The 15075-nt window shown below is 38.0% G+C and overlaps 1 protein-coding gene across 2 annotated transcripts in view; it reads left to right on the top strand.

Annotated features, from left to right (window-relative positions):
* Positions 1-15075, top strand: part of UBR3 (ubiquitin protein ligase E3 component n-recognin 3) — a 234392-nt gene that overhangs the window by 58710 nt on the left and 160607 nt on the right. For both annotated transcript variants that reach the window (XM_047870436.1, XM_047870435.1), the window contains exon 6: positions 12394-12460. In XM_047870436.1, the coding sequence (XP_047726392.1) occupies positions 12394-12460 (67 nt within the window). The remainder of the gene's footprint in view (positions 1-12393; positions 12461-15075) is intronic.

The raw sequence follows: 15075 nt of genomic DNA, 5'->3' as shown, positions 1-15075 counted from the left end.
TTTCATTCTTTTTGATCACCGAGTAATATTCCATTGTACCTATGATGGAATACACATCTTCTTTATCCATTCATCAGTCAGTGGACATCTGGGCTCTTTTCCATACTTTGGCTATTATAGATAGTGTTGCTATAAACACTGGGGTGCACGTGCCCCTTCAAAACAGCATTCCCGTATTTTTAATTTTTCAATGTTTATTTATTTTTGAAGGAGAGAGAGACAGAGCATGAGCCAGGGAGGGGCAGAGAGAGAGGGAGACACAGAATTCGAAGCAGTCTCCAGGCTCTGAGCTGTCAGCACAGAGCCCAATGTGGGGTTTGAACTCACGGACTGTGAGATCTTGACCTGAGCCAAAGTCGGATGCCCAACTGACTGAGCCACCCAGTCGCCTAGCACTCCTGTATTTTTTGGACAAATACCTAGTAGTGCAATTGGTGGGTCATAGGGTAGTTCTATTTTGAATTGTTGAAGAACCTCCATACTGTTTTCCAGAGTGGCTGCACCAGTTTGCATTGCCAGCAGCAGTGTAAAAGAGTTCCTCTTTCTCTGCATCCTTGCCAACATCTGTTTTTGCCTGAGTTTTTTATTTTAGCCATTCTGACAGGTGTGAGGTGGTAGCTCATTGTGGTTTTGATTTGTATTTCCTGACGATGAGTCATGTTGAGCATTTTTTCATGTGTCTGTTAGCCTTCTGGATGTCTTCTTTGGAAAAGTGTCTATTCATGTCTTTTTCCTGTTTCTTCACTGGATTATTTGTTTTTTGGGTGTTGGGTTTGATAACTTCTTTATGGATTTTGGATACTAACCCTTTAACAGATATGTCATTTGCCAGTATCTTTTCCCATTCTGTCAGTTGCCTTTTCGTTTTGCTGATTGTTTCCTTTGCTGTGCAGAAGCTTTTTGTCTTGATGAGGTCCCAGTAGTTCATTTTTGCTTTTGTTTCCCTTGCCTCCGGAGACATGTCAAGAAGTTGCTGCAACTGAGGTGAAAGAGGTTGTTGCCTGTGTTCTCCTCTAGGATTTTGATGGTTTCCTGTCTTAGGTCCGGGTCTTTCATCCATTTGAGTTGATTTTTGGGTATAGTGTAAGAAAGTGGTCCAGGTTCTTTTTTCTGGATGTTGCTGTCCAGTTTTCACAACACCACTTGCTGAAGAGACTCTTTTGTCTATTGGATATTCTCTCCTTCTTTATCAAAGATGAGTTGGCCATACATTTGTGGGTCTATTTCTGGGTTTTCTATTCTGTTCCATTGATTTATGTGTCTGTTTCTGTGCCAGTACTATAATGTCTTGATGATTACAGCTTTGTTATACAGCTTGAGGTCTGGAATTGTGATGCCTCCAGCTTTGGTTTTCTTTTTCAGGATTGCTTTGGCTATTCAGGGCCTTTTCTGATTCCATACAAATTTTAGGTTTGTTTGTTCTAGGCCTGTAAAGAATGCTGGTGTTATTTTGATAGGGATTGCATTGAATATGTAGATTGTTTTGGGTAGTATCATGTTCTTCCAATCCATGAGCATGGAATGTTTTGCCATTTTTTTTGTCTTCTTCAATGTCTTTCATAACCTTTATCTGTAGTTTTCAGTGTATAAATTTTTCACCTCTTTTGTTAGGTTTATTCCTAGGTATTTTATGTTTTTTGGTGCAATTGTAAATGCAATCGATTCCTTGATTTCTCTTTCTGCTGCTTCATTATTGGTGTATAGAAATGCAACTGATTTTTGTACATTGATTTTATATCCTGTAACCTTGTTGAATTCCTGTATCAGTTCTGGCAGTTTTTTGGTGGAGTCTTTTGGGTTTTCCACATAGAGTATCATGTCATCTGTGAAGAGTGAAGTTTAACTTCCTCCTTGCCGATTTGGATGCTTATTTGTTTGATTTGTTGGATTGCTGAGGATAGGACTTCCAATACTATGTTGAATAACAGTGGTAAGAGTGGACATCCTTGTTATGTTCCTGAACCTTAGGGGGAGAGCCCTCAGTTTTTCCCCATTGAAGATGATATTAGCTGTGGGTCTTTTGTATAATGCTTTGATGATCTTTTGGTATGATACTTCCATCCCTACCTTCTTGAAGGTGTTTATCAGGAAAAGATGCTGGGTTTTTTGTTTTTTTTTTTTTTTTGCCAAATGCTTTCTCTGCAACTATTGAGAAGATCATGTGGTTCTTTTTCTTTCTTTTATTAATGTGATGTATCACATTGCTTGATTTGCAGATATTGAACCAGCCCTGAATCCTAGGAATAAAACCCACTTGATTAAGTGGATTAATCCCACTTAATGTATTGCTGGATCTGGTTTACTAGTGTCTTGTTGAGAATTTTTGCATCCATGTTCATTAGGGAAATTGGTCTGTAGTTCTCCTTTTTAGTGGGGTCTTTGGTTTTGGAATCAGGGTATTGCCTCATAAAATGAATTTGGAAGTTTTCCTTCCATTTCTATTCTTTTTGGAACAGCTTCAAAAGAATGGGTGTTAACTTCTTTTTTAATTTTTAAAAAATGTTTATTTATTTTTGAGACAGAGACAGCACACGAGTTGGGGAGGGGCAGAGAGAGAGGGAGACGCAGAATCTGAAGTGGGCTCCAGACTCTGAGCTGTCAGCACAGAACCTGATGTGGGGCTTGAACCCACGAACCGTGAAATCATGACCTGAGCTGAAGTCAGATGCTTAACAGACTGAGCCACCCAGGCGCCCCATCTCTTCTTTAAATGTTTGGTAGAATTCTCCTGGAAAGCCATGTGGCCCTAGATTCTTATTTTTTGGGAGATTTTTGATTACTGATTGAATTTCTTAACTGGTTATAGGTCTGTTCAAATTTTCTATTTCTTCCTGTTTCACTTTTGTAGTTTTATATGTTTCTAGGAATTTGTCCATTTCTTTCAGATTGCCCAATTTGTTGGCATATAATTGCTCATAATATTCTCTTATTGTCTATATTTCTGCAAGGTTGGTTGTAATCTTTTTCATTTGTAATTTTATTTATTTAAGTCCTTTTTTTCTTTTTATCAATCTGGCTAGGGGTTTAAAGAACCCCTGTCTTTCAAAGAACCATCTGCTGGTTTCATTGTTCTGTTTTTTTGATTTCGATATCATTGATTTCTGCTCTAATCTTTATTTTTTCCCTTCTCTGCTGGTTTTGGGCTTTATTTGCTGTTCTTTTTCCAGCTCTTTTAGGTGCAAGATTAGGTTATGTATTTGAGACCTTTCTTCCTTCTTTAGGAATGCCTGGATTGCTGTATACTTCCCTCTTATGATCACCTTTGTTGCATCCCAGAGGTTTTGGGCTGTCGTGTTTTCATTTTCATTGGCTTCCATGTACTTTTAAATTTCCTCTTTAATTCCTGGTTAACCCATTCATTCTGTAGTAAGATGTCCTTTAATCTCCAAGTATTCATGGCCTTTTCAAATTTTTTTCTTGTGGTTGATTTCAAGTTTCATAGTGATGTGTTCTGAAAATATGCAAGGTGTGATCTTGATCTTTTTTGTACTTGTTGAGGGCTGATTTGTGACCCAGTATGTGATCTATTCTGGAGAATGTTACATGTGCACTGGAGAAGAATATGTATTCTGCTGCTTTAGGATGAAATGTTCTGAATATATTTGTTAAGTCCATCTGGTCCAGTGTGTCATTCAAGGTCATTCTTTCCTTGTTGACTTTCTGCTTAGATGACCTGTCCATTGCTGTATGTGGAGGTGTTGAACTCCCCTATTATTATGTTATTATTATCAGTGAGTTTATTTATGTTTGTGATTAATTGATTTATGTATTTGGGTGCTTTCACGTTGCAGGCATAAATATTTTCAAGTCTTAGATCTTCTTGGTGGATAGGCCCCTTAATTATGCTATGATGCCCTTCTTCACCTCTTGTTACAGTCTTTATTTTAAAATCTAGTTTTTCTCGGGGCGCCTGGGTGGCTCAGTCGGTTAAGCATCTGACTTCGGCTCAGGTCATGATCTCGCGGTCTGTGGGTTCGAGCCCCGCATCGGGCTCTGTGCTGACAGCCCAGAGCCTGGAGCCTGTTTCAGATTCTATGTCTCCCTCTTCCTCTGACCCTCCCCTGTTCATGCTCTCTCTCTCTCTCTCTGTCTCAAAAATAAACAAATGTTGAAAATTTTTTTTTTTTAAATCTAGTTTGTCTAACAGAAGTTTGGCTACTCCAGCTTCCTTTTGACGACCATTTGCATGATAGATGGTTCTCCATCCCCTTACTTTCAATCTGCAGGTGTCTTTAGGTCTGAAATGTGTTTCTTGTAAGCACCATATACATGGGTCTTGTTTTCTTATCCATTCTGATACTTTGTCTTTTTTTAAAAAAAAATTTTTAACTTGTTTTATTTTTTATTTTTTTAAAATTTACATCCATATTAGTTAACATATAGTGCAACAATGATTTCAGGAGTAGATTCCTTAGTGCCCTTTACCTATTTAGCCCATTCCCCCTCCCACAATCCCTCCCGTAACCCTCAGTTTGTTCTCCATATTTATGAGTCTCTTCTGTTTTGTCCCCCTCCCTGTTTTTATATTATTTTTGTTTCCCTTCCCTTATGTTCATCTGTTTTGTCTCTTAAAGTCCTCACATGAGCGAAGTCCTATGATTTTTGTCTTTCTCTGACTAATTTCACTTAGCATAATACCCTCCAGTTCCATCCACGTAGTTACAAATGGCAAGATTTCATTCTTTTTGATTGCCGAGTAATACTCCATTGTATATATATATATACCACATCTTCTTTATCCATTCATCCATCGATGGACATTTGGGCTCTTTCCATACTTTGACTATTGTTGATAGTGCTGTTTTCCGTATTGCTGATTCGCTTGCTCTGCTTCATCCATCCTTGTTGTCGTGGCCTCCATTCTTGCTATAAACATGGGGTGCATGTGTCCCTTTGAAAGAGCATACCTGTATCCCTTGGATAAATGCCTAGTAGTGCAATTGCTGGGTCATAGTGTAGTTCTATTTTTAGCTTTTTGAGGAACCTCCATACTGTTTTCCAGAGTGGCTGCACCAGCTTGCATTCCCAACCCTATGTCTTTTGATTGGAATGTTTAGTCCATTGACATTTAGAGTGAGTACTGAAAGATACAAATTTAGTGCTATCGTGTTGCCTGTAGAGTTAGTGTTTCTGGTGATGTTCTCTGGTCCTTTCTGGTCTTTGTTGCTTTTGGTCTTCTTTGTTTTGTTTCTTTTTTTCTCCACTTAAAATGTCTTGCAGGCTGTTTAGTGGTTATAAATTCTCTTAGTTTTTTTGACTGGGAAACTCTTTATTTCTCCTTCTATTTTGAATGATAGCCTGCTGGATAAAGAATTCTTGGCTGCATATTTTTCTGATTCACCACATTGAATATATCTCCCACTCCTTTCCTGCCTGCCAAGTTTCTGTGGATAGGTCTGCTGCTAACCTGATCTGTCTTCTCTTCTAGGTTAAGGACTTTTGTTCCCTTTTTGCTTTCATAATTCTTTTCTTGTCTGTGTATTTTATGAATTTGACTACGATACAACCTGATGATGGTTGGTTTTTATTAAATCTAATGGCATTCTCTGTGCTTCTTTGATTTTGATGTCTTAGTCATTCCCCAGATTAGGAAAGTTTTCTGCTATAATTTGCTCACATTAAACCTTCTGTTCCTTTTTCTCTCTCTTCATTTTCTGAGATTCCTATGATTTGGATGTTATTCCTTTCTAATAAGTCACAGAGTTGTATTGTGCTCTTTTGCCTTTTTTCCCCTCTTTTTTTTTTCCTGCTCCATAATACTGTTTTCTGTATTGCTGATTCACTGCTCTGCTTCGTCCATCCTTGCCTTCGTGGCATCCATTCTTGCTTGCATCTCAGTTATAGCATTTTTAATTTTGTCTTGACTAGATTTTGCTTGTTTTGTCTCTGCAGAAAGGGATTCTATGGTTTTTTTCCAACCCTAGCTAGTATTCTTATTATCATGGTTCTAAATTCTAGTTCAGACATCTTGCTTATATCTGTGTTGATTAAGCCCCTGGCTGTCATTTCTTCTTGTTCTTTATTTTGGGGTAAATGGGTGAATTCCTTCATTTTTTCATTTTGGAGGAAGAAAAAAATTAATAAAATAAAAAAAATTAAAAACAAAACAAAAAATCAAACAAGGGAAGCTAGATCCTAGGTGTGTTTTGGTCAAGAAGTTGAAAGAAGCTTGATAGAATAGAGAAAAAAGACAGAGAAAAGAAAAAACAGGTAAGAAAATATTTAAAAATTAAAAGAATTTTATGGGGTGCCTGGGTGGCTCAGTTGGTTAAGTGTCTGACTGGGTGGCTCAGGTCATGCCCTCACGGTTCATGGGTTTGAGCCCCGTGTCAGGCTCTGTGCTGTCAGCTTGCAGCCTTGAGCCTTTTTCAGATTCTGTGTCCCTCTCTTTCCTTGCCCCTCCCCCACTCAAACACGTGCTCTCTCTTTCTCCCTCAAAAATAAATAAACATTAAAAAATTGTATATAATAAAATAGAATAAAATGAACTAAGGGAAATAGTAAAAATTTCAAAAAATAATGAAAAAAATAAAAAAATTTAAAAAAAGAAAATAAAAATAAAATTCTTTATTTCCTTATCCAAGACTAAGAAAAGAATGGGGGGGGAAAAAAAAAACAAGAAAAACAATTTAAACAAAATCAGAAGCAACAAAAACCCAAAAACAAAACCACAACAAACTAAATAAATGAACAAGCAAACAGAATGAAACCCGAAGGAAGTTACACCCAGGTTACCCTGGATTTCAAACTATGTAGTAATCTATAGTCCATAGTAAGCAAGGGGAGGGACTTGTGTGGTCTTCTAGGGGATGTGCTTGGAGGGTGCAGTTAGGTGGGGCTTGGTGTAATGACTCCGTTCTTCACTAGGTGGCACTGCTTAGCTTGCTGGGATGATTAGTGTGGCTTGTGCTAGAGAGGTGGAAATGGCTTCACCCAGCTCCCTTGTCTCTGGCATAGGAACTTCCCATTCTCACTGACCCATGATCAAGCACCCCTCCTCCTTTGTCTCAGGCCTCCTTCCACTCCCCGCCCCTACCCTGTCCATATCCAATCTATCTGCCTGCCAGGCAGTACCTCCCTCCAGAGTTTTATCTTAGGTGGGGTTGCGTTTCAAAACCCCACACTCCAGAGGCCCTTGCTGCTTGGACTTGTGCCAAATCTCTGGTGCAAGATCTCGCTGAGCAATGGCTGGGTGCCAGCTTGCTCCAGAAAATGTGATTGCGCAGTGACAGAGTTTCAGAGATTATGGCAAATCACAACACAGCCGGAGCCAGTTTTCTCCGCACTCTGGTGTCTTTGTCTCAATAGTAGCAAACATGGCTGCTCTCTGGGGTCTTCTGGGATCTTTGCCTTTGGTGAAGCCATATGACCTCTATCAGATGCCCTCCAAGGGGGGAACTGCTTCTCCCCATGTGGCACACTGACCCCTTAGACCTTGCTGCCTGCTCCTGGGGATTTGCCCTACTTCCTCACCAGAACACCACCAAGCGCTGAGCTCCAAACCGTCAGACTCTGCTCTCCAGTGTTTTATAGGATCCTGGTGGTATTGAAACCCTCTCCTTTCTTCCCATCAGTGGTTTTGGGGAACAGGTTGCTTGTTCAGTCCTGTGAGTGTTTTCACTTCTTTCTCTCTCACTCCCGCTACTTTTGGGAAGTGTTTTTTCCTGCACTCTCCTGATGTGCTTCATTCTCCACATTCTCTGTCTTCTTTCCAAAAAAACCCAGCTCTCTATTCTTCTCAGCTTTTCTCTCTCCCAGTTCACCTCTCTGCACTGTGTCCCTGCCAAGTTCTGTGGCGCAAGTCATGCAGATAGTTGTGTTCATCCTCAAATTAATATCCTAGGGTGCAAATGGTTTGGTGCTGATCTAGCTGCGTTTTAGGAATGAGGCAAGCTGAGGGTCTTTGTGCTGCTCTGCCACCTTCTCATGGCCTCCAGATTTTGTACTTCTTTAGTTAGGTTTATTCCTGGGTATCTTATTGGTTTTAGTGCCATTGCAAATGGGATTAATTCCTTGATTTCTTTTTCTGCTGCTTTGTTATTGGTGTATAGAAATGCAGCAGATTTCTGTACATTGATTTTATATTCTGTGACTTTGATGAATTCATGTATTAGTTCAGACAGTTTTTTGATGGAGTCTTTTGGTAGCCCAATAACAATCTTTGGGTATTGTTTTAAGTGGTTGTTAATTTACCTGACTTCTTTTTATGGAGCTCACATGTTTTTCATCTGTCTGCTAAATCTAAGAGAGAAAGGAATAGAGGTTAATTTGGATTGAGAAACCATCTGTAAATTTTTCACACTGGGAGTTTGAATCTGGGTTTTTATGGATCTTATTATCTCATTTTGGACATATACATATTTTGTGTCTGAAACACATGTAGCAGTGTTGTCTACTTCTCTGCCCAGGGATTAGTTAAGATTTGGAAAGTGTTTCTGAGGGTTGCCCAAATGCTGTTTGGATTGAGGTTGTACTTGATTTATTTCCTTCCTTGTCCATTAGACCATGATTTTCTCCCAGGGTTTTATATTGCTTCCTCATGGATAAATAGGGAAGAACTACAATTTACCATCATGAATTTGGGGTGTGTTGTGGTATTGTAGTCACGGTAACTGTATTCTCATCTTCCTTAATCCTGAAATTCTCACTACTGGGAGTTCCTGTTGTTAAAAGTATTGTTTTTTTCTCAAAATAAAAATGTGGGATTTTTTTTATTTTTTAATTTTTATTTGTTTATTTGTTATTTATTTTTTAAAATTTACATCCAAGTTAGCATATAGTGCAACAATGATTTCAGGAGTAGATTCCTTAGTGCCCCTTACCCATTTAGCCCATCCCTCCTCCCACAACCCCTCCCATAACCCTCAGTTCTCCATATTTATGAGTCTCTTCTGTTTTGTCCCCCTCCCTGTTTTTATATTATTTTTGTTTCCCTTCCCTTATGTTATCTGTTTTGTCTCTTAAAGTCTTCATATGAGTGAAGTCATGCGATTGTTGTATTTCTGTGACTAATTTCACTTAGCATAATACCCTATCCATGTAGTTCCATCCATGTAGTTGCAAATGGCAAGGTTTCATTCTTTTTGATTGGTGAGTAATACTCCATTGTATATGTGTACCACATCTTCTTTATCCATTCATCCATCGATGGACATTTGGGCTCTTTCCATACTTTGGCTCTTGGTGGGGTGCATGTGCCCCTTCAAAACAGCATACGTGTATCCCTTGGATAAATACCTAGTAGTGCAGTTGCTGGGTCATAGGGTAGTTGTATTTTTAATTTTTTGAGGAAACTCCATACTGTTTTCCAGAGTGGCTGCACCAGTTTGCATTCCCCCAAAAATGTGGGACTTGTAATAGATAACACAATAATCCATTATCTTGAGCAGGTTGTCACATTTTGGATTTGAAATCAGAAGTAGTATTTAAAACATATTTATCTTTAAGTTATAATCCATAGTCATTGTTGAATAAATAGAAAGTATTAACAAAAATATAAAAAATAATGTATTAGTCTATCACTTAGAGGTGACTTATTGTAAACTTCCGTATTCTACATTTTATATGTAGTATAGTTTAATGGTTTCATGCTGTATATGCTGCTCTATAATCTACTTTTGTCACTAATGACAGTTTTGAACATTATAAGAATGAGTATATTTTAACAGTTTTATATGTATTTTATTAGTACTTAAATGGTTTCATACTCTATATGCTATTCTACATATCATGCTTTTCTCATTTTTAATAATGGTTTATGAAGACATATCTGGCCAAAATGAATTTAGAGCTCTAGCATTGTTGTTCTTCATAGAGTACAGGTGTAGTATAATTTATCTAATCCTCTGCCATTGGAAGTCAAAGATTCTTTCATTTTGCTTTTATAAATAACACTGTGATAAATAGTTATGCATATAGTCCTTATTCACTTGTCTATTTCTTTAGGATAAATTCCTATAACTAAAACTTCTGTTACAATAATAAATAAAGGCTTTTGATGTCTATTGGCAAATTGCCATTCAGAAAAATTATACTACTGTATACTTTTAGCAGTAATGTACAGGAATTTGCATTTTCTGGTTCTCTTCGTATAATCTCCCTTCCTGGATGTATTTGCTATCTATCTACCATGATGTGAATCCCAACTCACTGCTCACTGTTTCCATAGTTTGTTGTTGTGTTTTTGTTCATGCTGTCTTTTCTTGGAATGGCTTTCCTCTCCTTTGCTTGGTTAATTTTACTTGTTTTTTAGACTATAAGGTTGGGAAATTTATACAACTTTGTTATGCCATGACCATTGTTTGATTGAGGATACTCTTCTTATACGAAGTTTATATTTGAAATTATGAAGTAATTCTAGCCTGGGTTATAAAATATGTTTTTCCAGATTTGTCTTTTCTCTCAAGATTGGGAGAACAGTTTTATAAGTGGCTGTTAGCTAAATCTCACACTTTAGAACCCTCTGGGCCCTCTGTCATGATTTTATATTCTTGTGTCTTCTTTCCGCCTTTTAATGCTTGCAATTTCATTCTGGCCGAGTTACTCCAAGGGCAAATGAGGCTGGTAGAAGAGAAGGAGGAGACTGTAGTTTGACTTTCAGTACTGCTGCCAGGTAGATGGTCAGAGAGGACTGGCAAAAGTAGGGATCTACAGGGAGGGCATACTGAAGTGGTCAGTAAATGCTGACTGAGCTAAGTGGTAACTTTGGAAGACCCCAGCTCTGAGGATGGATGCTAGATTTGCCAGATATCTGAAGTTAAGGCTATGGTATGTAGGCCAAGTAAGCTATACCTTGGCCGACAAGGAAGCCAGTAGATAAAACAGTAGCATGAAGCTAAGGTTACTTTTCTGCTTTGGAGATTTCATAATTGAGAAAGTATCTGGGAATTTGTACCACAGTTTAACCTGCCACCAACACAACACCATTGTTAGTACAACAGACTGTATAGAGAATACTACCACACGTGTCTTTAGAATACCAGTTGGCTCCTATATGTTTGGAAAATAGGAGAAAAACATTAGTATAACATAGAGGTTTTGGATCCCTGTGTGGTCTTTCCTAGTTCAAGAGAGCTGGGATAATGAGGTAGAATCATCCTTTACCTGCATGGGAATAAACCTGAACTGTACTGTGAAGGCAGCAGGGACTTTTTCAGCAACATTTAAAGAAAATTAGAAATGTGCACTTGCATCCAGGGCTCCCTCTGCAAGAGGCATACCTCTATCTTCATATTGGTTGCACTAGGGGTAGATTGCAGCTTCCTCTGCTCCTCTTACCTCTGTGTTGTCTTAGCTGGCTAGCTTCCCATTCTGCTATGATGCAGTGGTAATATCCCCTGAGGCAGCCTAACACCACTCCAGGATATTTGTCTGGGCATCCAAATAATATCCCCAGGTACCTATTATTGCTTTTGTTACTTCTCTGGTTACAAAACTGAATAGGTTGTAAGTTGTCTGCCCCTCATCTCCTCCCCTCCCCCCCCCCCCCTTTAGCTTTGTTATTTTTAATGGGAGGGTTTTTCAGGAATGAATATATCACATATAAGCAGAAATGCCTGTATTTCCTTTTTGGATTTTTTCTTAAGTATTTAAAATTTGTTATTATTACTTTTTAAACTATCAACTCTAGCTTTTAATGCACTGTGCTTATTTTTCAGAATTTTTTTTTTTTTTTTTTAGAATTTGCTTTCTTAAACTCATCTTTTCTCTTAGATCCTTCAAAGCCTTTTCTCCCTGTAGATCCCTTCTTTGTTTTAGCTCTCTTCCCCTTCCCTCCTTTCTTCCTGTATTAATCTGCTTCCCTTCTCCCCTTTATCTTTTTTTGTGCATTTGATGTTATGTTTAAAAGGTTAGTAATTTTTTTGTGTTTTGGAAATTTTTGTTTTGGAATTTTTGGGTTTTGCAAATCTGCCATTAAAAACACAGATTAAGGGGTGCCTGGGTGGCTCAGTCGGTTAAGCGTCTGACTTTGGCTCAGGTCATGATTTCTCAGTTTGTGAATTCAAGCCCTGCATTGGGCTCTGTGCTGACAGCTCAGAGCCTGGAGCCTGCTTCAGATTCTGTGTCTCCCTCTCTCTCTACCTCTAACTTACTTGCACTCTGTCTCTCTCAAAAATAAACAAACATTAAAAAAATTTTTTAAAGCACAGATTAAATTTAAGAGCTCTTGTATTTTAATACTCAGGATTTTCATTATGTATTTTAATTATAATGCTAATTTTAAAGTAAAAATATATTTTATTACAGTAAATACATGAAAGTAAAATGTGTTAATATTATGGAAGCATGCCTGTGTTATATATTTAACATAATTTATAAGCATATTTATATTTGTGTAAAATGTGTACATTCATGAATAGGACTGTACATGATGCTAATTTTGTTTTTCTCCAGGAGGATCAAGATGGGAGTCAAGGTCTGGGCAAGAGAAAGAGGGTCAAACTAAGCAGTAGCACCAAAGGTATTTATATTCGTTTTTTTCCTTGTATAAAAAGCTAAAAATATAAACCAAGAAACAGACTCTTAACTATAGAGAACAAACTGGTGATTGACAGAGGGGAGGTGGGTGTGGGGATGGATTAAATTGGTGATGGGGATTAAGGAGTACACTTGTTGTGATGAACACTGGGTATTATATGGAAGTGTTGAATAACTGTATTGTACACCTGAAACTAATACTGCACTGTGTTAACTAATTGGAATTTAAATAAAAATTTATTTAAATGTTTAATTTAAACATTAATTTAAAAATGTTTAATCATTAAGAACACTTATTGGCTAGCCATTTTGAAGAGAGTTATGTTTTTAGATTTGTCTAATGATGGAGAAAGTGTTGTTAGGGAGTGATTGTGGGGGACCTCAAAAGCAAATGAAACCCTTACTATCGGAATTTTGTTTCTTGTTTTTTTCATAAGATATGCATTATTATATTTGAACCATAAAAACAAATCTTTTCATTGATTCTTTGATTTGGATCCAGTGTTTTTGGTGTAAAGTTTTAGTTTGATTTACATCTTGTTATAATCTGGAGTATGCAATTTCTAGAGTGAAAAAGGATGAACACAGAAGAGATGATGAGAGAGAGAGGTGGGGGGGAGGGAGAGATTTAAAATGAATGGCACTTATTAAGGGTTGTTTAAAGGGGTGCCTGGGTGTCTCAGTTGGTTAAACTGCTGACTCTTGATTTCTGCTCAGGTTATGATCTCAGGGTTCATGAGTTTGAGCCCCGCATCGGCTTCTGTGCTGACAGCGTGGAACCTGCTTGGAATTCTCTCTCCCTCTCTCTCTCTGCCCCTCCCCTGATCATGCATGCTGTCTCTCTTTCTCAAAATAAATAAGTAACATTAAAAAAAAAAAGGGTTCAGTAAAGGTTCAGTATGTGTTTGCTCAAAGGAGGAAGTAGATATGTCTGTAGTGAGGAAATAGATTAATAATAATAATATTTTTAAAACTTTTTTGCGGGGTGCCTGGGTGGCTCAGTTGGTTGAGCGTCTGACTTCAGCTCAGGTCATGATCTCGCAGTTTGTGAGTTTGAGCCCTGCGTTGGGCTCTGTGCTGACAGCTCAGAGCCTGGAGCCTGCTTCAGATTCTGTGTCTCCCTCTCTCTCTGCCCCTCTCCTGCTCACACTCTGTCTTTCTCTCTTTCAAAAATAAATAAACATTAAAAAAAAAAACTTTTTTGCATATGCTAGACGTAGTGCTGAGCACCTCACGTTTCATTTAATTCTTAAAATCATCATATGAAGCAGTTATTATTATTGTTATTATTGTTATGACTATTTTATGAATGAGGAAATGAAGGCATGTTAGAGATCACAGCTAATGGGAAGTAGTTCCTTAATTAGTCCCAGAGCTTAACCTCATAATCACTATGTTTTCTAGACCCTCACTAAAAGCTTTTCTAGAGTACTTGTTATAAGTTGATGGCCTGTGCTGTGAATTTTTGCCATGGATTTCCAAATACCAACGTGGTCTATATGCTGGGTTTGTATGCACTGTTAGAGAGTTTCCAGAGGTTATATTACTATTTTGATGAAAAGAATTTGTTAAATTACTATTTTGATGTATCTTGTAGAATATTTAGAACTGCTTGGGAAGGAATATTTAGAACTGCAGGCACTTTCAGTTGAGGCTCATTTTGTAAGTCTCTTCTGAGGTACTTATGCTGCTGCATTTAATTTCTAGTGGTGGGGACCCTTCAAGGTCCTTCTAGCCAGACTAAGATGACATGAGACAGATTGATAGGAGACAATCAGATTTAATTGCTTATATATGGGGAATCCACACCAACATGGAAATTCCAGAGACAGGCAAAATATAGCATCTAGGTCATTCTGAACTAAGGAGAAGCAAGTAGGGGTCTGGGACTTCAAAGAGAAGACTTGCAATTCACAGGAAGGGAAAAAGAGTAAGTACTTGATAAATGCATGTTTTCCGAGCCACTCAGAAACAATGGGACATAGAAGACTTTGATCAAACAAGTCTTGCTAGGTTCCTCCCTGTCTACTATACTTAGTTTAAACCATAATGTAATTATATTTGGTGATAGCTCTCTTCCTGGAGCAGATCTTCTATCTAAATTCTTTCTTTTAATTTTTTTTTTTAATGTTTATTTATTTTTGAGACAGAGACAGAGCATGAATGGGGGAGAGGCAGAGAGAGAGGGACACACAGAATCGGAAACAGGCTCCAGAGCTGTCAGCACAGGGCCCGACACGGGGCTTGAACTCATGGATCGTGAGATCATGACCTGAGCCGAAGTCAGCTTCTTAACCGACTGAGCCACCCAGGCGTCCCCTATCTAAATTCTTTCTAGGTAGTTGCAGGGGTAGGTTTTCCTGAATCTGCTGGGTTTTGATTGCTTTTTGTTTCTTTGTTTGAGTATAGTTAAGACACAGTATATGTTAGTTTCAGGTGTACAACTTAGTGATTTGTCAAGTTTGTACATTATGCTCTGTTCACCACAAGTGTGGCTGCCATCTGTCTGGTTACTTCACTATTACAATATCATTGACTGTATTCTGTATGGTCTGCTTTTTATTCCTGTGACTTACTCATTTCTTAACTGGAAGCCCA

The sequence above is a fragment of the Prionailurus viverrinus genome, chromosome C1 (assembly GCF_022837055.1).
Source record: "Prionailurus viverrinus isolate Anna chromosome C1, UM_Priviv_1.0, whole genome shotgun sequence".
NCBI lineage: Eukaryota > Metazoa > Chordata > Mammalia > Carnivora > Felidae > Prionailurus > Prionailurus viverrinus.
The sequence above is the reverse complement of the archived record's forward strand: the minus strand, read 5'-3'. Positions and strand labels throughout refer to the sequence as shown.